This window comes from Lepidochelys kempii, chromosome 4, assembly GCF_965140265.1.
Source record: "Lepidochelys kempii isolate rLepKem1 chromosome 4, rLepKem1.hap2, whole genome shotgun sequence".
In the NCBI taxonomy this organism is placed as follows: domain Eukaryota; kingdom Metazoa; phylum Chordata; order Testudines; family Cheloniidae; genus Lepidochelys; species Lepidochelys kempii.
In genome coordinates, this window is record NC_133259.1 from 89,961,421 (window position 1) to 89,983,737 (window position 22,317).

The window sequence follows — 22,317 nt, forward strand, 5'->3', positions numbered from 1 at the left end:
ACCCAAAACTGATCGCTGCGGGACACCACTTGATATGCCCTTCCAGCTTGACTGTGAACTACTGATAACTACTCTCTGGGAATGGGTTTCTAACCAATTACACAACCACTGTATAGTAGCTCCATCTAGGTTATATTTCCCTAGTTTGTTTATGAAAAGGTCATACAAGACAGTATCAAAAGCCTTACTAAAATCAAGATATACCACATCTTTTGCTTCCCGCCATCCGCAAGGCTTGTTACCTTGTCAAGAAAGGTATTAGGTTGGTTTGACATGATTTGTTCTTGACAAATGCATGCTGACTGTTACTTATCTTCTTATCTTCTAGGTGTTCACAAATTGATTGCTTAATTATTTGCTTCATTACCTTTCCGAGTACTGAAGCTAAGCTGACTGGTCTGTAATTCCCTGGGTCATCCTTATTTCCCTTTTTATAGATTGGCACTATATTTGCCCTTTTCCGGTCCTCTGGATCTCTCCCGTCTTCCATGACTTTTTGAGGATAATCACTAATGACGCAGATATCTGCTCAGTCAGCTCCTTGAGTATTCTAGGATGTATTTCATCAGGCCCTGGTGACTTGAAGACATCTCACTTGTCTAAGTAATTTTTAATTTATTTCCCTAATTGAGCCTCTGATCCTACCTTCACTGACCGTCACTATGTTAGATGTCCAATCACTACTAACGTTTTTGGTGAAAACTGAAACAAAAAAAGTCATTTAGCATTTCTTCCATTTCTACATTTTCTGTTATTGCTTTTCCCCCTCATTGAGTAACAGGCCTACCCTGTTCTTCATCTTTCTCTTGCTTCTAATGTATTTGTAGAATGTTTTCTTGTTATCCTTTATGTCTGTAATTAGTTTAATCTCATTTTGTGCCTTAGCCTTTCTAATTTTGTCCTACATACTTATCTTATTTGTTTATATTCATCCTTTGTAATTTCCACTTTTTGTAGGACTCTTTTTTGAGTTTCAAATCATTGAAGATCTCCTGGTTAAGCCGGAGTGGTCTCTTGCCATACTTCCTATTTTTCTTACTCAGTGGGATAGTTTGCTCTTGTGCCCTTAATAATGTCTCTCTGAAAAACTGCCAACTCACTTGAATTGTTTTTCCCCTTAGACTGGCTTCCCATGGGATCTTAGCTACCAACTCCCTGAGTTCACAAAAGTCTGCCTTCTTGAAATCCTTTGTATTTATTGTGCTGTTTTCCCCATTACCATTCCTTAGAACCATGAACTCTTTCCAAAATATAGTCCCTCATTCTTTAAACGCAGCCTGCATTCCTTGTTCCTTAATAGATAACTTTGCATTTGGCTGTATTAAAACACATTTTGTTTAAAATGGCTGTTTACCATGCAATCCTATCTTCATGATTATCATCTTCATGAAACTCTGCCAATCTTTTTGTCATCCACAAATTTTATCAGCAGTGATAATTGGTTGAATGTCAATTGGTTGAAACTGTAGTAAAGAACACAATTATCAGACACATAGATGAATACAGTTTGTTGAGGAAGAGACAACACGCTTTTGTAAAGGGAAATCATGCCTCAACAATGTATGAGAATTCTTTGAGGGCGTCAACAAGCATGGACAAGGGGGGTCCAATGGATATATTGCACTTTGACTTTCAGAAAGCCTTTGACATGGTCTCTCACCAAAGGCTCTTAAGCAAACTAAGCAGTCATAGAGTAAGAGGGTAGGTCCTCTCATAGATCAGTTACTGATTAAAAGATAAGAAACAACGGATAGGAATAAATGGTAAGTTATCAGAATGGACAGAGGTAAATAGTGTTGCCCCAGGGATCTGTACTGGCACTTGTGTTGTTCAACGTAGTCATAAATAATCTTTAAAAAAGGGTAAACAGTGAGCTGGCAAAGTTTGCAGATGATACAAAATTACTCAAGATAGTTAAGCCTAAAGCTGACTGCAATGAGTTACTACAGGATCTCTCAGTAAACCTAGTGGCTGGACAACAAAATGGCAAATGACATTCAGTGTTGATAAGTGCAAAGTAATGCACATTGGAAAACATAATGCCAATGATACATACCAAACGATGGGGTCTAAATTTTCTTTTACCACTGAAGAAAGAGATCTTGGAGTCATTGTGGATAGTTTTCTGAAACCATCTGCTCACTGTGCAGTGGCAGTCTAAATGTTAGGAACTATTAGGAAAGGGATAGATAATAAGACAGAAAATATGATAATGCCACTATCTAAATCCGTGGTACACCCACACCTTGAATAACTGCATGCAGTTCTGGTCTCCCCATCTTAGAAAATATATATTAAAATTGGAAAAGGTATAGAGAAGGGCAACAAAAATGATAGAGGGGCATGGAACAACTTCCATATGAGAAGAGATTAAAAAGACTGGGACTGTTCATTTTACAAAAGAAACAACCAAGGGGGGATGTGATAGAGGTCAAAAAAATCATGAATGGTGTGGAGAAAGTATATATGAAAGTGTTATTTACCTATTTACCCCTTCACATAATGCAAGAACCCCTCCCCCCCACCCCCAGGTCACCTGATTAAATTGATAGGCAGCAGGTTTAAAGCAAACAAAAGGAAGTACTTCTTGACACAATGCAGTCAATCTGTGGAACTTGTTGCCAGAGGATGTTGTGAAGGACAAAACTATAACTGGATTCAAGATAGAATTAGATAAGTTCATGGCGGATAGGACCATCAGTGGCTATTAGCCAGTATGGTTAAGGACACAATCCCATGTGCTGGGTTTCCCTAAGCCTCTGACTGCTAGATGCTGGGGCTGGACAACAGAGAATGGAACACCTGATGATTGCCCTGTTCTGTTCATTCCCTTTGAAGCATCTGGCATTGGCTACTCTAGGAAGACAGAATACTGGGCTAGATGGACCATTGTTCTGACCCAGTATGGCCATTCTTATGTTTTATATTTAATTCAGGATCATCTGTGAAAATGTTGAATAGCATTGGGCCTAGTGTTGGACTGATCTCTGTAGAACCCGACTAGAAACACTCCCATTCAATTATAATTCCCCGTTGACACCTACTTTTTACAATTGGTCAGTTAGCCAGTTCTTAATGCATTTAATATGTGCTCTACTGATATTGTATAGTGCTAAATTTTTAATCAGAATGTCGTGAAGTACTAAGTCAAACACCTTATGCACCTTATACGCCCTAAGAATGTTTCATCTACGTAATTACTTTTTATCAACTGAAAGTGTAATCTCATCAAAGAATGAAATCAGGTTTGTTGAACAAGACCTATTTCCATAAAACCATGCTGACTGCCATTAACTATACTCCTATCCTTAAATTCTTTATCAGTTGAATACTGTATCAGCTTTTTCCATTATTTTGCCCGGGACTGATGTCAGACTTACTGGTCTATAGTGATCCAGGTCACCCCGCTTTACCTTTTTGATAATGGCACAACATTAGCATTCTTCAGTCATCTGGAGTTTCCCCGGTATTCCAAGATATATTAAAAATTAACTTTGTAGGCCAGAGATGCTCCTCAGTCAAATGTTTTAGGACTCTTGGGTACAAGTTACCTGGGGGTGATGATTTAAAAAATGATTATCCCTAATAGATGTTGTCTACCCTCCTCCTCAGTTACTAATGTACTGGAAAGTAATTAATTGTCCTCATGTGGTACAAGTACATCATCCTGTTTTTTTCCAAATACAAAACAGAAATATTTATGTAACTCTTCTTTCTCTTTTACCAGCTCTGTCTAATAATGAGCCTGTACTGTAGTATCTAAGCACCCATTACTCTTAGCCTAATGTTCCTTGGCTGCAGTTCACTGTTGGTCTCATATTCTCATCACGTAAATCTGTAGCCCCCTTGCAGCTGGTAGTTCACACGTTGCTTCCTCCAATATTTCTGACAGATTTGCTCACTTTGCTGATTCATGTTTATTCTAAGCATGCCCTATGGAGAGCCATCATGGCTAAAGGCTTTTGACCTAGCAGGGTTGGACTGAAGCCCACATTAACTGTTTCTTGGTCGGTGATTCTCTTCTGTTGGACATTCAGGGTATGTCTATGCTTCAATAAAACATCCATGGCTGGCCTCTGTCAGCTGACTTGGGCTTGTGGGGCTATAGTGTTGCAATGTAGACATCCAAGTTCGGGCTGGAGCCTGGGCTCTGGGACCCTCTCCCCTCATGGGATCCCAGAGCCCAGGCCCCAGCCTGCTCTGAGATGTCTCCACTGGAATTTTATAGCTTCACAGCCCGATCCCCACGAGCCCAAGTCAGCTGACACGGGCCAGCCATGCGTGTTTTATTGCAGTGTAGGCATACCCTCAGGGTTTTATGTAAAATTGTTCTTATGCTAGCAGAGATTTGCCTAATAAAATCCAGACTTATTTTATATCTCCTTTTTTTTAGCATCCTGTTGCTATTGGGCCCCCATGAACTCATTAAAATATCTTAACACAGCTGTAAACTTATATTGTTTTCCAAAGAGAGACCAAGAGAAACTGGACATTGTGATACAATGATACATTGCCAGACAGCATAACTCCCTGACGTGGATTGATTTTTGTACTGCGTCCACTAGCAGATTAGTTATTTGTAAGTTTATTATGAGCCTTTGTGTTGGACAACTAAGGGTATTTAATTTTTTATTAGAACACATGTTTAAGCCTTGCAGGTATGGTATAACAATTAACAACTGAATCTGACAGGCATATAACTAAAGAGAAACAAGAAATGATTGAAGATGATGTCAGTTTAATGAAAGCAGGAAATTGCCACTTAAACAATTGGGGAGTTCAGGAGAGTCAGGGAGAGCAAGGTGGGAGAGAAAGGAAGTAAAGGGCAGTATTAATTATACTGTTCAAAAAGGGTTTGGTATGGCCTCTGGAAATTAGGTAAATTGGTGTAGCTCCATAGAAGTCAATAGAAGTCAATAGAATTCCACTCATTTATCACCAGTTATGTCAGGTGGCAAACTCAGACGTGGCAGGGCAGGTTAAGAACAGAGTTTATTAGTAAAGCTGAATTTTTAAAAACTCTTTTGTTGCTTATATTAGACTCTGAGTGTTGTGCCTAGTAGGGCTGGCTGAAAATTTCCCACCAAAACAGTTTTTTGGCAGAAAATTGGGTCTTTGACCAAATACTTTTTTTTGCTAAAAGTTTTTGCTTTCCACATTATTTTTTAAAGAGAAACAAAACACTTGAAAACTGAAATATTTCAGCCAGAAACAAACTATTTGGATTTGACTATGCTGCTGCAGTGCCTCATGGGAGCTGTAATTCAGTTGCTTCATCTCCCCTTTCTTCTCTGTGGGCTGGGGCTCCCCAGCCAAGCTGCATGTTGCAAGAGTAACAAGAAGGGTTTCTTCAGATATGTTGGCAACAAGAAGAAAGTTCTTCTTCCTTCTTCCCAAGGAAAGTGTGGGCCCCTTAATGAATGAGGGAGGCAACCTAGTGACGGAGGATGTGGAAAAAGCTAATGTACTCAATGCTTTTTTTGCCTCTGTCTTCATGAACAAGGTCAGATCCCAGACTGCTGTGCTGGGCATCACAACATGGGGAATAGATGGCCAGCCCTCTGTGGAGAAAGAGGTGGTTAGGGACTGTTTAGAAAAACTGGACGTGCACAAGTCCATGGGGCCGGATGAGTTGCATCCGAGAGTGCTAAAGGAACTGGCGGCTGTGATTGCAGAGCCATTGGCCATTATCTTTGAAAACTCGTGGCGAACGGGGGAAGTCCCGGATGACTGGAAAAAGGCTAATGTAGTGCCAATCTTTAAAAAAGGGAAGAAGGAGGATCCTGGGAACTACAGGCCAGTAAGCCTCACTTCAGTCCCCGGAAAAATCATGGAGCAGGTCCTCAAAGAATCAATCCTGAAGCACTTACATGAGAGGAAAGTGATCAGGAACAGTCAGCATGGATTCACCAAGGGAAGGTCATGCCTCACTAATCTAATCACCTTCTATGATGAGATTACTGGTTCTGTGGATGAAGGGAAAGCAGTGGATGTGTTGTTTCTTGACTTTAGCAAAGCTTTTGACACGGTCTCCCACAGTATTCTTGTCAGCAAGTTAAGGAAGTATGGGCTGGATGAATGCACTATAAAGTGGGTAGAAAATTGGCTAAATTGTCGGGCTCAACGGGTAGTGATCAATGGCTCCATGTCTAGTTGGCAGCCGGTGTCAAGTGGAGTGCCCCAGGGGTCGGTCCTGGGGCCGGTTTTGTTCAATATCTTCATAAATGATCTGGAGGATGGTGTGGATTGCACTCTCAGCAAATTTGCAGATGATACTAAACTGGGAGGAGTGGTAGATACGCTGGAGGGGAGGGATAGGATACAGAGAGACCTAGACAAATTGGAGGATTGGGCCAAAAGAAATCTGATGAGGTTCAATAAGGATAAGTGCAGGGTCCTGCACTTAGGATGGAAGAACCCAATGCACAGCTACAGACTAGGGACTGAATGGCTAGACAGCAGTTCTGCGGAAAAGGACCTAGGGGTGACAGTGGACGAGAAGCTGGATATGAGTCAGCAGTGTGCCCTTGTAGCCAAGAAGGCCAATAGGGGCATAGCGAGCAGATCGAGGGACGTGATTGTCCCCCTCTATTCGACATTGGTGAGGCCTCATCTAGAGTACTGTGTCCAGTTTTGGGCCCCACACTACAAGAAGGATGTGGATAAATTGGAGAGAGTCCAGCGAAGGGCAACAAAAATGATTAGGGGTCTGGAACACATGACTTATGAGGAGAGGCTGAGGGAATTGGGATTGTTTAGTCTGCAGAAGAGAAGAATGAGGGGGGATTTGATAGCTGCTTTCAACTACCTGAGAGGTAGTTCCAGAGAGGATGGTTCTAGACTATTCTCAGTGGTGGAAGAGGACAGGACAAGGAGTAATAGTCTCAAGTTGCAGTGGGGGAGGTTCAGGTTGGATATTAGGAAAAACTTTTTCACTAAGAGGGTGATGAAACACTGGAATGCGTTACCTAGGGAGGTGGTGGAATCTCCTTCCTTAGAAGTTTTTAAGGTCAGGCTTGACAAAGCCCTGGCTGGGATGATTTAATTGGGTATGGGTCCTGCTTTTGAGCAGGGGGTTGGACTAGATGACCTCCTGAGGTCCCTTCCAACCCTGATATTCTATGATTCTATGTGGAATCTGAAGCATATGGGACCAGATTTTCAAATCTTCTCAGCTCATATTTAGGTAATTAAAGAAGTGGCTGGATTTTCAGAAGTGCTCGTTGGGAGCTGCTGGCCCCTTCTGAAAATTCTGCCCAAATTAGTTTATTGACGTGCTCAATTTCGTATAGTACTGTGATTTAGTGGCAGAGCTGGGAATAGATCTCAGGAGTTATTGGCTTAGTACTAAAACCTCATTTTTACAGTGTGTCAACATTTTCTTTGTGCTCCAATCAACATTTCCCCTTCTTTAGTTAAACCTCCAATCGATGTGATTGTTTGCATTTTAAATGCCAGGTGCCAGTTTAATTTGAGATTGTGTGTAGGATTATCAGGGGTTGGGGTGACGTTGGGAAGAGATAACAGGAGAGAGACAGGGACCAGCATCTTTTGACAGGCAAGGCCCTAAACTATGCTGGAATGGGCAGCCCCCAGCAAAGTTTCACCATAGAGGAAATGATGAGAATGGGGAAACCAGAATCTCAGAAGTTTTGAGGATATGGCTACCGAATGCTAGCATTTAAAGGGATGAAATGGCCAGTAAGCAGCCAGCTTTAGGAGGGAAAGCAAGGCTGACAACTTAAGGAGCAGCCTCCAGGGGGAGAAGACAATAAGAGTAAAGACAGAGGAGTCAGGCTAAGCCTGAGGATCGTGCTAGAACCTTTGCCCTTCACCAGGAGCATTCTCTCTTTACTGGCTCCAAGAGCAGCAAGCCAATCAGTCACAACCCCAATCCTCTCCATAGCAGAATACAGTGCCATCTCTGCCTTCGCTCTTAGTTATTCCTGTCTTTCTATCTGGAAGTGGCCTTTTTCAGCAGCACCTACCACCCCGGTGTCCTCAAGCCACTGCAAGCTTGCTGGATGCCACACTAAAAGAATAAAATATTCTTTATATCTTAAATCAAAAATCACTTGCATAATAAAGCAGTTTATCTAAATAATATGCATCTATTTTTTACAGAAAATAGATGAAACTCTCGTCTCTGTGTTCACCCCTCCCAAATAATTTTAATGCTGTAGTGTGGTCTGTTGGTGAGCCCATGGACTTGGAATTCAGGCTCCTGAGTTCTCTTCTTAATTCTGTGACCTTGAGTAAGTCACTGAATCCCTCTGAACTTCAGCTTCCCAAACTATAAAAAGTGTGTAATGATACCTACTGAACAAGATTTACATAGGCTTAATTAATATTTACAATAATTGTCCTTGGTTGAAAGGTTCTACAGAAGGGCAAAATATTATTATTTTTATTATTTCTTATACTCCCTCTTCAATACTATAGATTCTTGAAGTCAGTTTTAAATGTAATTTTTGAAGCACAATATCGTGTTCACTCTTTACAAACTGAAAATTATATTTTTACTTTCTTCTGTATTCTCCAATCTGCCAAAAACAGACCCTTAGCAGAAGTGAGCAAACTGACATCAGTTCATTTGCCTTTAGGGACAGTATATTGTTGCTCAGCTCAAGTTTAAAAAAAGAAAGAAAGAGAAAGGAAGGGGTGACGGGAAAGGGAAAAAAAATCTATCACTAACTCACTCTCTCTGGAGTCTGAAGAATGTTCAATCATAGGCTTAAAATGTCCAAACAGTGCAATTGAGGAGGGGGTGGTAGAGTCTGATTCTACGTTGGTGCCGACTTGAACATTGTGAATGTTCTTTATGGAGGCTTTGGAAAGCTTAGGATTGACCTGTTTTTATTGGCTCCCTTGATGATAGACAAACAGGGCTAACCTGAGGCCAACATTGCCAGCAGGAAATCTGGGTCATGGGCAGTTGCATTTTTAAAACTTGTGTTTTAGGAGCTGTTCAATCAGCGTAATTGATTGATTGTAATGAGGCACAGAGAGCTCCTTAATCATTAGAGGTGGTTAGATAATGACAAACTGCTAAGGGTTTTGTTTGAGACAAATTTCCCATCTCCCTGTGGTATTCTGCTTGGAAAAGAGGTGGCTTGGCCCTTATTTCATGGAGGTAACAGTCCAACTGGCCTGTTTTCACAAAATAGCTGCTTAAGTTTGGCATTTAAATTTGAAATCCACTGTAACACTATTTCCCAAGAGATGAGAAAAACATTTCAAAATAGACCATAACCCAAAAATCCAAATGCATGTTTTTAACTTAACAGTTGATTGTAGCTGCTTAAGTTATTATTTTCTTTCCTTTTTCTTTGAAGACGTGTTGTTGTTTTAAATTTAATTTATACCCTTTCTTTAGTAAATGTTATGTAAATATAGGTGGAAAGGCTCAGGTTTTTAAACGCATTTAGTCATTGACAGTCAATGGGATTTAGGCCTCTCGGGACCTAAATCACATTTGAACATGAGACATAGGCTCCTAAATTAGTTAGCTGTTGCAATGCTGAGCACCGCAATGCCTAAATACCTTTAAAAGTCTGAGCCAAAATTTCAGTCAAGTTTATGTGCAACATTGCACACAAACTTATTTTCGGTTCCTCTGTGTGCTCTCAACTAGGAGGTGAGCATGCTCTATTTTGTATGTTCCCAAGCAACACATCCGTTTTAGAGGACATGTACACTTAAACAGGGTGTATGCAAAAAAGAACATATCCTGTTTGAGAATTTGTTCCTGATTTTTTTTATCGGTGTTTATGGGACCAATAAAAATTTGTTGTTGTTCACTGCAGATGGCTTCCTCCGTGCAGCTCTTTACAACTGTTTTTCTTCAGTTGTGTTATCTTCAGTTTTAGGATCAATAGTGATCTGAAATAATAACAACAGTGTATACATCCATGTGAAATAATGTGTGTCACCAAAAACATACTGCTTTCTAAAACCACAGTGAATTATACAAAATTAAAGCTAAGCTGCTAATTAAAAAACACCATGGGCGAGATTCTTTCCAGGTACACTGCTGTGCCTGAACAGAGTCAGGCAGATCCAGCTTCACACATGTCCAAGTTATAAGTCTTTGAAAAATTGTAGTTTGCACACAGGTACTTCTTCAGTATTAGAAGCTGAAATCTCCAAAGAGTTTGTCCTTACTGAGCATGCCCCAACCTCTCCCGGTTCATAGTGCTGACCAGACAGCATATGAGTTATCCTCACAGGGCGACTGAACATGCTCCGGGGGACAGGGAGGAGGACTGTCATAACACTTACGCAACAGGAAGTCAGATTAAAGCAGCACAGGCAACTTCAATTCTGACATTTCCTAACTTTCGAGTACTTGACTTTGCAACCTTAATAAATGCTTCTTTAAGGTTTTGTGTGTGTATAATACATAGTAATTGTTTCTGAAAGAAACTCTCAATTGGAAAATATTCAGATAGGGTAACAGTGCGTAGACGGAAAAACTTCTAGGGCCCGAGTCCATCACCATTACTTATGCTGAGGAGTGTATTGCTCTGCAAGTACTCCCAAGAGCGTGCTAGGCTTCTCACAGTCCAGGTGAGAGGACACAATCCTTGCCACAAGGAGCTTACAAATTTGATGCAGTGAAGGGAATAACAGAAGGAGAGGGGCAACATTAATGAGATTATGCACTTGCTCCATAAAGGTTAGTCCATGGCATAATGGAGGAGACAGTGCTTGGATTTGTTTTAAATAAATTACTTGGTTTGTTTTTTGGTGGTAGTGTGGAAGAAGAGGTCTTCAGGAAGAATCTGAGAACAGATGGGCAGCCTTGCAGAAGAACTCAATAGAGCTGTTCCCACACATAGGTAGCAGTGTCTGTCTGATGGTGACAAAAATTACCTGTTTATATTAAACAAGATCTTCTCTTCTCTGTTTTCAGAATATTGGTGAGTCAGAAATACCCAGTGTTTTGAACCAGTTATTGCCTATGATCAAGTCTCATAATGAGAGGACAGCTAATGACTATACCTCTGAGGACTTCCTTGTCTTGCTGGTGTATATTTACTCTGTGGTTGGGGAAATCAAAGCTGGAAAAGAGCTGGATCAAGCTGAAGGAGAGGTGAAAAAGGCACTAGTCCGGACTTTTTGTGATGAACCAGAACTATCTTCCTTACTGCAAAAAATAACAGGTGAGTTTATATTTCAGTGCAATGAAAAAACAGTAGGTATGAAATTTGTACCTAAAAAAAGCATTGAAATAGCATGACTTGTCTGGGGTGGTTAGGGTTATGTGAGTAAGCATGAGGATTTCCTGTAGATTATTCCATCACTGATGTGCACAAAAGCCAAATGCTGACGGGTTATCCTGAATAGTGCCGAGTCTGGTGAAAGTTCTGTAATTTGTTCTTTTTGTTAAAGAGTAGTTAAGTTTGTATGTTTTCATAAAGTAATCCTTTCCCCAATTTTCTTACATTGATCAGTGTAAAGTTGACCTTGGAAAGTCAAAATTAATCGTGGAAACATGTTCAGCAAACCACAGGGTTGTGAATGCTAGAAACTGTCCAGTCTGTCATAAAAAAATAATTGTGTCTTAAACTAATATTGAATTTTTAACTGAAATAATAAGCATAGTGAGTCCTTTTTGGCCAACACTATAACTTATTAGTGCCTTCTGTAGAATAGCCAAGTAATAACTTGCAGTTGTCCTTGCCACATACTTAAAAATTGTTCAAAAAGATTGTAAACACTAGAACTGTAGCAGAAGAATAGTATTTCAGAATGGAAGGGGGGCTGTGTTGCCCATGTACCATGGGTTCATCTGCCTGTTTGCAGGTATAATTATTATTTGTACTGCATTAGTGCCTAGGAGCCTCAGTCATAGACCATTGTGCTAGGTGACACACAGAACAAAAAGCCAGTCCCTGCCCCAAAGTACTAACAGTCTAAGTTTCTGGCATAATTATACTACTATAGTTATACTAGTGTAGTTCTCCATGTTTAGCTTATGTTACTCTGGGAACAGTATAAATTAACCATAAAATGACACTCTTATTCTGGAATAAGCATGGCCACGCTGGGATTTATGTTGCTATAACTACAGCAGTATAATTATACCAATATAATTATGCCAGTACATTTCCACATGTATAGAAGCTTTTAAGATTATTTTTGTGAGTGCAGGAATGGGAGGTGCGTGTTCCACCTTAATGTACATCACAAGAATCACTTACTCACACACTGCTCCAAAGCCCAGTGAAGATGGTTAGAGCCTTTCCGTTGATTTCACTGGGACTTGGATTAGCGATGATATTGCTGTTAGTGGCGTACTGCTTGTAGTTTGTTCATTTTGCCCTTTAGTTTCTAAGTAGGGGTGTGTGTGTGACAGAGAGAGAATGTGTGTGTTCTATATTTCTTGCATTCCATTTCTATGACACTTTTTTCAGTGCATGCTGATTGTCTTGTGCTCATATAATGTTTCCAAATGACCTCAGTGGTATTCACTGTTGGATATTGTGCAGACCGAACCCTGCTGTGCAGAGCTCCATCTTCATGTTTAGATTTTTCTTCTGTTGATCAATGTTTCGAATCACTGTTTTATAATTTTCCTTAATTGTGACTAACAAAGAAAGAAAACGGGGAGGTGTTGAATTATTTAACATTTAATTTCATGAAGACTCAGCAGGGAAACTGCTTTCTGATTTTCACAGAAACTTTGTTCATTGCCCTCTACAGTCTCACAGTCCATCAAAGTTGCTAGTACAATTAGAGACTGGATTACATAGCTCACTGGACTGGAGTAAGGTCTTCACAGTATTCACCAAGTTAGGTTAAATTCTAACTTGTATGTATTTCCATATTTTATACATAGATTTCCTTACTTTTTTCCAGTGTTGTGTGTCTGTAGGTTTGCTAAGTAGAAGCAAATGTCAGGATCTTCAAGGAAACAAACAAATAAAAAATGGTAAATGAAAGTCTAAGTACAAATGAATTGTATTTTGAAAAAGCAATTTTTTGTTTTCACATTGCAGACGTAATCTTTGAACAGTGGAGTTTGAGATGTGCTCCTAATCATCTAAATATTTTTTTACTAGTATGGAGTTGGATCTCATAATTTAGGCACATTTGAAAACTGAGCTCTCTGTCTGCATAATATACCTTGACTAGTTTGGAGCGTTTTAACTGTTTACCAAAAGTTATGACAAGTTCATGCTGATGTATTATAAAGACTTTTGTTTTGGATAAAGGGTTTCATTCACAGTCAAGTTAATTGTGGATCGTGAAGGCCAGTTGCCCATGGAACTACTGATATGTAGGAAACATTACAAACACATCATTAGGAGACAAATTGTGAGTGTAAAAGTCTATTTTTAAAGAGGTGGCTGAACTGTTTCTTAGTAGACATATTAGTTATATTATGCTCCTGCAGTTTCTTAATTACCTGAAGAAATATGGATGAAATGCTGGTCAATCTGTGTGTATGTCTGTCTGTGACTTACTATATAATGTATTGTCTGCTTGCTGGCATGTTTTTTGACTTGGTGCAATTCTGTGGTTTGTATTTTATTTAAAAGTGTCAGTTCTGCTGCCCCAATCACAAAGAAAAACAAAACAACAAACTGTTGGTGACATTTTATTGGACTAACTAAAAAGAACAAAAATTGGCCTACAGACATAGAAGGATCTTGTGAAAGAGAATAGTGGGTCTAGATGCTTAGCTCTGTAAATTGGTATCTCTCCTTGAAGTCAGTGTAGCTGTGCTGGTTTACACCAACTGAGGATCTGGAATATTCCAATTATAATGTCTCATGATTTTCTTTTAAATTAAAAAGTATGTTTTGCTTTTGAGTGGCTGCAAAACTTAATTAAACTCCAACCAATAAATTGGTTTTCATTAGTAGAACAAAGGGAAAAACTCTTTTTATCTCTGATTTGAAAATTCCAGAAAAATAAATTGTTGGGAGAACATTAAAATTGCATAGTTAAATATTCAAGTCAGGAAAAGACAAAGTTAAGGTTGTTTGTACCTTACGCACACACACACATGGACCCAGCACATTGCGGTATTTATCCCCTTGGGAGTACCAGAAGGGGCTGGAATTCCTATGACTCCCAAGGTGGGGAGGTACAACCAGAACAGATTTCCCCCAACGGCCCCTTAAACCTGCCCCTCCCCCCCCCCCAGTGCATCCACCTTCTGAGATAAGTCTTCTGCTGCTGCCAGCTACCAAAGTTAGTCCTGAAGCTCAAGTAGTAGCAGTGCTGAAGGTTCAGGATTCAGAGCCGGCTGATGATTCATGATCAGAGGCTTGTTACAATAACCCTAGGAAATTTCATACCGAACGGCTGTGTTAAAATAATGTTACTAAGTTTGCTAAGTGAAGCACTTGAAAGTTAGGGAATGCCAGTATTTAGGTTGCCTGTGCAAGCTTAATTCAGCTCCCTTGAGTATGAATTATGAGACAGTCTTTAATTACATGATCACATACTAGATTTTCCACAGGACACCGCCTCATTCAGTGCACAGGATGAATGCACAAAGGAGTTGGGAAGTGTAGAATTAATTATTTATATACAACATACTAACAATGAAGTATAACGTCATAAATAAATAGTGGTAATTAGGTGGTCTATATAGGCTGCCTAAGTTTGCAGCAAAGTTAGCTTTAAAGTTAAAGTAAGGCTATGTTTATGTCACGGAGGTCAGGGAATCCGTGACTTCCAGAGACCTCCATGACATTCTCTGCTTCAGCCCCACGGACTGCAGAACTCTGGAGCTGGCAGCCAGCCAGGCCCTGGCAGGGTTCCAGTGACTGGGGGCCCTCCTCAGGGTTCCAGCTACGGGCAACAGGTTTGTGCCACCACGGTGGCAGGGGAAACCATGGACCCGCAGCAGCAAAAGTCACAGCCAGGCCAAGGCTTCCATGAATTTTTGTTTGTTTATTTGTTTATAAATTATTTGTTTATATTCACCAGCGACCACACAACAGAACCACTAACCCAGGAACCTATCCTTGCAACAAAGCCCGTTGCCTACTGTGTTCACATATCTATTCAGGGGACACCATCATAGGGCCTAATCACATCAGCCACACTATCAGAGGCTCGTTCACCTACACATCTACCAATGTGATATATGCCGTCATGTGCCAGCAATGCCCCTCTGCCATGTACATTGGTCAAACTGGACAGTCTCTATGTAAAAGAATAAATGGACACAAATCAGATGTCAAGAATTATAACATTCAAAAACCAGTCAGAGAACACTTCAGTCTCTTTGGTCACTTGATTACAGACCTAAAAGTGGCAATTGTTCAACAAAAAAACTTCAAAAACAGACTCCAACGAGAGACTGCTGAATTGGAATTAATTTGCAAACTGGATACTATTAACTTAGGCTTGAATAGAGACTGGGAGTGGATGTGTCATTACACAAAGTAAAACTATTTCCCCGTGTTTATTCCCCCCCCCCCCCCCCCGTTCCTCAGATGTTCTTGTCAACTGCTGGAAAAGTCCCACCTTGATTATCACTACAAAAGGTTCCCCTCCCTTCCCCCCACTCTCCTGCTGGTAATAGCTCACCTTACCTGATCACTCTTGTTACAATCTGTATGGTAACACCCATTGTTTCATGTTCTCTATGTATATAAATCTCCCCACTGTATTTTCCACTGAATGCATCCAATGAAGTGAGCTGTAGCTCACGAAAGCTTATGCTCAAATAAATTTGTTAGTCTCTAAGGTGCCACAAGTACTCCTTTTCTTTTTGCAAATACAGACTAACACGGCTGCTACTCTGAAACCTGTTTATTGTCTGTGACCTGGCTGTGACTTTTACTAAAAATAACCTTGACAAAATCTTAGTCTTACTTATAAGTAAAACAGGGCCAAAACTATGAACTAGAAGAGAAGCAGCATGTTCCAGTGAACAGAGCATGGCACTAGAGGTCAAGACTTATGTGTGCTCTTCCTGACTGCTACAGACTTACTGTGCGACCTTGTGTGAGTCACTTACTTTCTTTGTGTCTTAGCTTCCAGTGTGTAAAAGGAATTGATACCAATCTTTTGTGAATCACTTTGGGAGCTATAGATGAAAAACACTATATGAAGGCTAAGATTTGTTATATATTGCGTAAATCAGCATCTGTACCAGATTACTGGAGGACAGCTAACATAATGCCAATGTTTAAAAAAGGCTCCAGAGGTGATGCTGGCAATTACAGATCAGTTAGCCTGGCTTCAGTACCAAGAATTGTTTGAAACTAGTAAAGAACAGAATTATCAGACACATAAATGAGCATGGTATGCTGGGGAAGAGTCAACACAGCTTTTGTAAAGGGAAATAATCCCTCACCAATCTATTTGAATTCTTTGAGGCAGTCAGCAAGGGTGATTCAGTTGATATTGTGTACGTGGACTTTCATAAGGCTTTTGACAGGGTCCCACACCAAAGGCTCTTAAGCAAAGTGAGGAGTCATGAGATAAGATGGAAGGTCCTCTCAGGGGTCAGTAACTGGTTAAATGATCAGAAACAAGTGTTTGGACTAAAGGTAAAGATAAATAGTGGAGCCTCCAAGGATCTGTCCTGGCACCAGTGCTATTCAACATATTCATAAATGATCTAGAAAAGGGGGTGAACAGTGAGGTGGCAAAACTTGCAGATGATACAAAATTACTCAAAATTATGAAGTCTTAAGTTGACTGTGAAGAGTTACTAAGGGACCTCACTAAACTGGGTGACTGGGCAACAAAATGGCAGATGACATTCAGTGTTGATAAGTGCAAAGTAATACACATTGGAAAACATAATCCCAACTATATATACAAAATGATGGGGTCTAAATTAGCTGTCAGCACTCAAGAAAGAGATCTTGGAGTCATTGTGGATAATTTTCTGCAAGCATCTGTTCAATGTACAGCTGCAGTCAAAAAAAATCTAGAATGTTAGGAACGATTAGGAAAGGATAGATAATAAGACAGAAAATATGATAATACCCTATATAAATCCGTGGTACACCCACACCTTGAGTATTGCATGCAGTTCTGATCTCCCCATCTCAGAAAAAGATATATTAGAATTGGAAAAGGTACAGAGCAGGGCAACAAAAATGATTAAGGGTATGGAACAACTTCCACATGAGAAGAGATTAAAATGACTGGAACTGTGCATCTTACAAAAGAAATGACTAAGGGTTATATGGCAGAGGCCTGTAAAACATGACTGGTGTGGAGAAAGTGAATGAGGAAGTGTTATTTACCCCTTCACATAACACAAGAACAAAGAGTCACCCAATGAAATGAATAGGCAGCAGATTTAAAACAAACAAAAGGAAGTATTTTTTGACACAACACAGAGTCAACCTGTGGAACTCGTTGCCATGGGATGTTGTGAAGGCCAAAAGTATAACTGGATTAAAAAAAAAGATTAGATAAGTTCATGGAGGATAGGTGGATCAATGGCTATTAGCCAAGATGGTCAGGAATGCAACCCCATGCTCTGGGTGTCCCTAAACTTCTGACTGCTGGGACTGGATGACCAGGGTTGGATCACTCAATAATTGCCCTTAAGAATCTTAAGAATCATAGAATATCAGGGTTGGAAGGGACCTCAGGAGGTCATCTAGTCCAACCCCCTGTTCAAAGCAGGACCAATCCCCAATTTTTGCCCCAGATCCCTAAATGGCCCCCTCAAGGATTGAACTCTCAACCCTGGGTTTAGCAGGCCAATGCTCAAACCACTGAGCTATCCCTCCCCAAAACAACTGTCACACAGAATGGCCCCCTCAAGGATTGAACTCAAAACCCTGGGTTTAGCAGGCCAATGCTCAACCCACTGAGCTATCCCTCCCCACTGTTCTGTTCATTCCCTTTGAAGCATCTGGACTGTCAGAAAACAGGATTCTGGGCTAGATGGATCATTGGTCTGACATAATATGGCCATTCCTGTGTTCTTATTATTAATCAGAAGCCTTTGAATTTCAGGGGCATTGTGCTGTACTCCCCAGATACGAACTTTTACTAAGCTTATTTTCTGGTTCTAGTTTGGTTGAAGCTGAAATCATAACCCAGACCTTAACTGTGATTCTGAACCTTGGCAGATACCCAATTGCACCCTCCTTGGTTCACCCCTTCGCTTGCAGATCTTGTAAGATCTGCAAGCTGAAGAGAGCCACATTTTTCCTTTCTCTGTCTTCTCCCTGTCCTTCAAAGCACTAGGGAAATTAAATACCAGAACCTAGTGTTAAAGCATTTTGTTGATGTCCTTTATTTAGATTGCAAGGTCAAGTAATCAAAAATCTGGAATTCTCTCACAACAATAACTCTTGTCATTCTATTGTCTATTCCTGTTTTCCCTTTAAGGTGTAAATGTACATTTATTATATATTGTGAGGCCAAAATTTGTAATGGTATAACTGCATTGACGTAGTAAACCCCTAACAGATACATTGCACTGTACCAGTGTTTTCTTTTGGTCTGGTACTCCTTGGGGAATTCTGTGCCACTGCACAATGCAGAATTTGCACAGAAATTAATGTTCCGCACAGATTTTCCTTCTCTTCCCTCCCCCCGCCCCCAGAAATGGGCTGTAGTTTCTGGCTGTCACTGGGGCCCACTGGACCTGACAGAGCCCAGCTTGCAAATAGAAGACATTGCTGGGAGGAGGGAGACAGAGCTAGAGGGTTCCGGGGAGCTGCAGTTCCTGGCATGCCCTGAAGGAAGGAGGTGGCGTGCAGGAAATTCTGTACATGCCTGGGACCCAGCATCAGGCTGTTTCTCCCTCTGCATCTCTGGGCTCTGGGAAGCTACAGGGTGCATGTGAGTGTCTGGGTGGGGGCATGGCCTGCAGCTGGGCTCTGGAGGGTAGCAGATGCAGGTATCTGGGCTGGGGGGCACCCCGCAGCTGGGCTCTGGGGGAGGAGTGAGAATGTCTGGGGTGCCCTGCAGCTGGACTCTGAGGGGTAGCGGATGCAGGTGTCTGGGTTAGGGGGCACCCCGTGGCTGGGCTCTGGGGGGTAGTGGGTCTGAGTGTGGAGTATGGGCTGGGAGGCATCCTGCTGCTGCTGGGCTCTGGGGGAAGAAGGGGTGTAAATTTATGGGCTGGGGGGGGCTGCAGCTGGGCTCTGGGCAGTGGATGTGAGTGTCTAAGCTGCGGGGGGGAAGAGCTGGGGCCTGAGGGGTAGGAGGTGTGGGTATCTGGGCTGGGGGGCACCCCGTGGCTGGGCTCTTGGGGGTAGAGGGTAGAGAAACAGGAACTGGTTGTTGTAGGGGTTTGTTTAACTCTTTTTACTCCTGGGGGGAAATTTTTTTTTGGCATCTGTATTGTTACAGACATAGTAGCTGACAGGTATTTTGAAATAAATTACCAAAATAATTGAAATTGGAGTGATTATATAGTGTTATTTTGGCAAATGTAATATGCAGAATTTTGCAGAATTTTAAAATAATTGTGGACAGAATTTTTATATTTTTGGTGCAGAATTCCCCTAGGAGTAGTATGTTACCAAATTAAAGTGCATTGGTATAAGCCTTTCTTTGCAGTTGTGCAGCATATTTACAATAGAGATTTGCATGGGTGTAACTGTACCCACATAGGTACATTGCAGTGGATTTCCTTAATGCGGACGGGCCTGAGTTATTAGTGTATACTGTAAAATATATTAGGCTGCACCACTTGTCTAAGTTTACATTGTGTGAGAAACTTCGACATGTGGAATTTCCTTACTTTTGAATGCTTAATTTTCCACCCTTAACATTGCATGAACACAACATTTTTCATGTAAAAATGCATGATAATAATATTTTGTATTTTTATAACATCCTATATCAGCGAAGCTCAAAACATGCTGAAATCATTAATTAAACTAAAGACATAATGGGATAATGCCTACCTAAATCAAACGGCAAATCTGATATGCTTGGTACATGATATCCATTTTAAACTGTGATACAATTATAGCGTGTTTTAATGTAGCTGTTCAATAATATGTGTGATTGTGGACTATTTTAATACCTTGTATAATAAAACTGAAGGTTACAGTTCCAATATTTTTCAGGGGTGTAATTTACAACAGACGTAAGTTCTTCATCACTGTTTCCTACAGAAATCTTGGAAATCAGGGGGGAAATGATTAGACCAAAACAGTGATTTAAACTATAATGGAAAATGATCCTTTTCAACAAATGGGTTTTCTTTGGCAGATGTAGACAAATGGGATATAAAATACGCTCTTTTATTTATTAATTTATTTGTTTGCTTGTTTAGGTTTTTAGCACCCATCCAGAGCTGTACACAGTAAAAATGTGCAAAAAATACCAATATGCCCACAAAACAATTCCAGAATATGTTTTCCAGTTTCCACAAACAAGTCTTCCATCCCCCGCTTCACAGTGCAACCCTGGAAGGGAAAGTCTTGGAGAACAGATGTGACTTTATGGTGTGCTCGGAAGACCAAAAGGCTGTAAGGTCTGTTGGACTGAAGGGCAAGCCAATTTAGATACACTAGTGTAGTAATTCTAAACTTGTGGGATATCACCTGTGATTGGGTTAACAAGGGTACCTAATGCATTTTCCTCCAACAGTCACATCAGCAGCTCTATTCCACAGCACCTAAAAACTTCCTATTGTGTCTCTCTGTGACCCAACTTCACAATTCTTTATAGCCACAAAAGACTGGGGTATGGTGGATTGCAGGACTATTTTCTGTCTTGCTGTCTTGTGTGTCGTGCAACATGGGACGTACCACACTGTATCATACTCATGGTCCCTTTAGTCCAGTATCCTTGTCTCTAACCAGAAGTGTTGGAGGAAGGTAGAAGAAACCCCAGAGTAGGCAGGTATAGGATATTCTGCCCCAGGAAGGCATCATCCTAACCCCTAACAATCAGAGATTATCATAAACCCTGAACCCATTAGCTTTTTACGATTAGCTATTTTATTCTTTTTAGCCGTATAACCATCCAAGGCTTCTTTGAATCTTGCTGAATTCTTGGCCTTACCACCAACCTGTAGCAATGAGCTCCAGTGCCTGATTATGCGTTGTGTAAGAAGGCATTTCCTTTTATCAGTTTTGAATTTGCTACCTTTCAATTTCATTGAATGTTCCCTCATCTTGTGTTAGGAGTAAGGCTTTGTGTTTGTCACAGAAGTCACAGATTCCGTGACTTTCTGTGGCCTCCGTGACTTCTGCAGCAGATGGTGCCCCTGGTCTGGGGGCAGCCTCAGCAGCTTGGGCAGCCCCTGGGCCAGGTGCACCGGCCACTGCTGGGGGAGTCTTGGGTCCCTCCGTCCTCCAGAACAGGAGTTTGGGTGCGGGGTGGTGCTTACCTTGAGGGGGAGGTCTGCCTAGAAGGGTGACAGCAACTCCCCTCCCTCAGCTCCTAGCTCCACGTGCTGCGGCTGCTTGTAGGCACTGCCCCCACAGCTCCCATTGGCTGCGGTTCCCAGCCAATGGGAGCTGCAGAACCAGGGCTTGGCGCAGAGCAGAAGCAGCATGTGGAGCTAGAAGCTGGGTATGGAGTCCGCCCTCCCACCCCCCGCCGTGAGCAACCGCGGCTCCCCCCTGGGCCGTGACACCCCCTCCCCAGCACCCATGGCGCCCCCGGGCTACCCTCCTGAGCCGCAACCCCCCCCCCCCCCGTTTTAGTCAGGGGTATATAGTAAAACTCATGGACAGGTCACAGGCTGTGAATTTTTGTTTTCTCTCCGTGAACTGTCCATGACTTTTACTAAAAATACCCGTGACTAAAACATAGCCTTAGTTATGAGACATAGAAAACCAGCCCAAAAAGATTGAGAACTACTGCTCTAGTGGATGAAACTTTTATTTCAATGCATTACTAAGTGAGAGTCATGAAAAGGCTAAACCATTTGGCATTGAATCTGGTTAGAGGTGAAGTATATTTTTAAGTTTTTACATTACACAGGAAGAAATTTGGGACACTAGAACAAATGCCTGTTGAAGTATTAAGTATTTAAGATTATAAACACACAGAAACCAGGAAATGTAAAGTTGTGATCCTTAGACTGTGCATTTGCATCTCATGGAATATCTTAACTAGGTCTTCTGCCCTCCAGTCCCTCCCCAAATGCTTCCACTTTGTCTGTCTACTCCTGGGGGCTTGGCTGTCCCCATTCACATTGTCTGCTTGGAAAAGTGAATATAAAAATAACTCATTAGACTATTGTCAGGGCAATTTGGAATGGCCAGGATGCAAGGGCCTGGTATTGAGGGTTGCTCCTTGATTTCAGGCATGTTTGGGGGACTGCCTATAGATGGGGTTATTAGATACAGATCTGATTCAAGCCAGAGCTAAGATTTATAAACTAAACTGTTTATTTTAAAA

At 41.2% G+C, this 22,317-nt stretch overlaps 1 protein-coding gene across 4 annotated transcripts in view; it reads left to right on the plus strand.

The window, feature by feature from the left end:
- Positions 1 to 22,317, plus strand: part of SCFD2 (sec1 family domain containing 2) — a 312,542-nt gene that overhangs the window by 107,469 nt on the left and 182,756 nt on the right. For 2 of the 4 annotated variants that reach the window (XM_073342057.1, XM_073342054.1), the window contains exon 5: positions 10,916 to 11,165. In XM_073342057.1, the coding sequence (XP_073198158.1) occupies positions 10,916 to 11,165 (250 nt within the window). Of the gene's footprint in view, positions 1 to 10,915; positions 11,166 to 20,312; positions 20,438 to 22,317 lie in introns of all 4 variants that reach the window. The other 2 variants (XM_073342056.1, XM_073342055.1) reach the window with 2 other exon arrangements.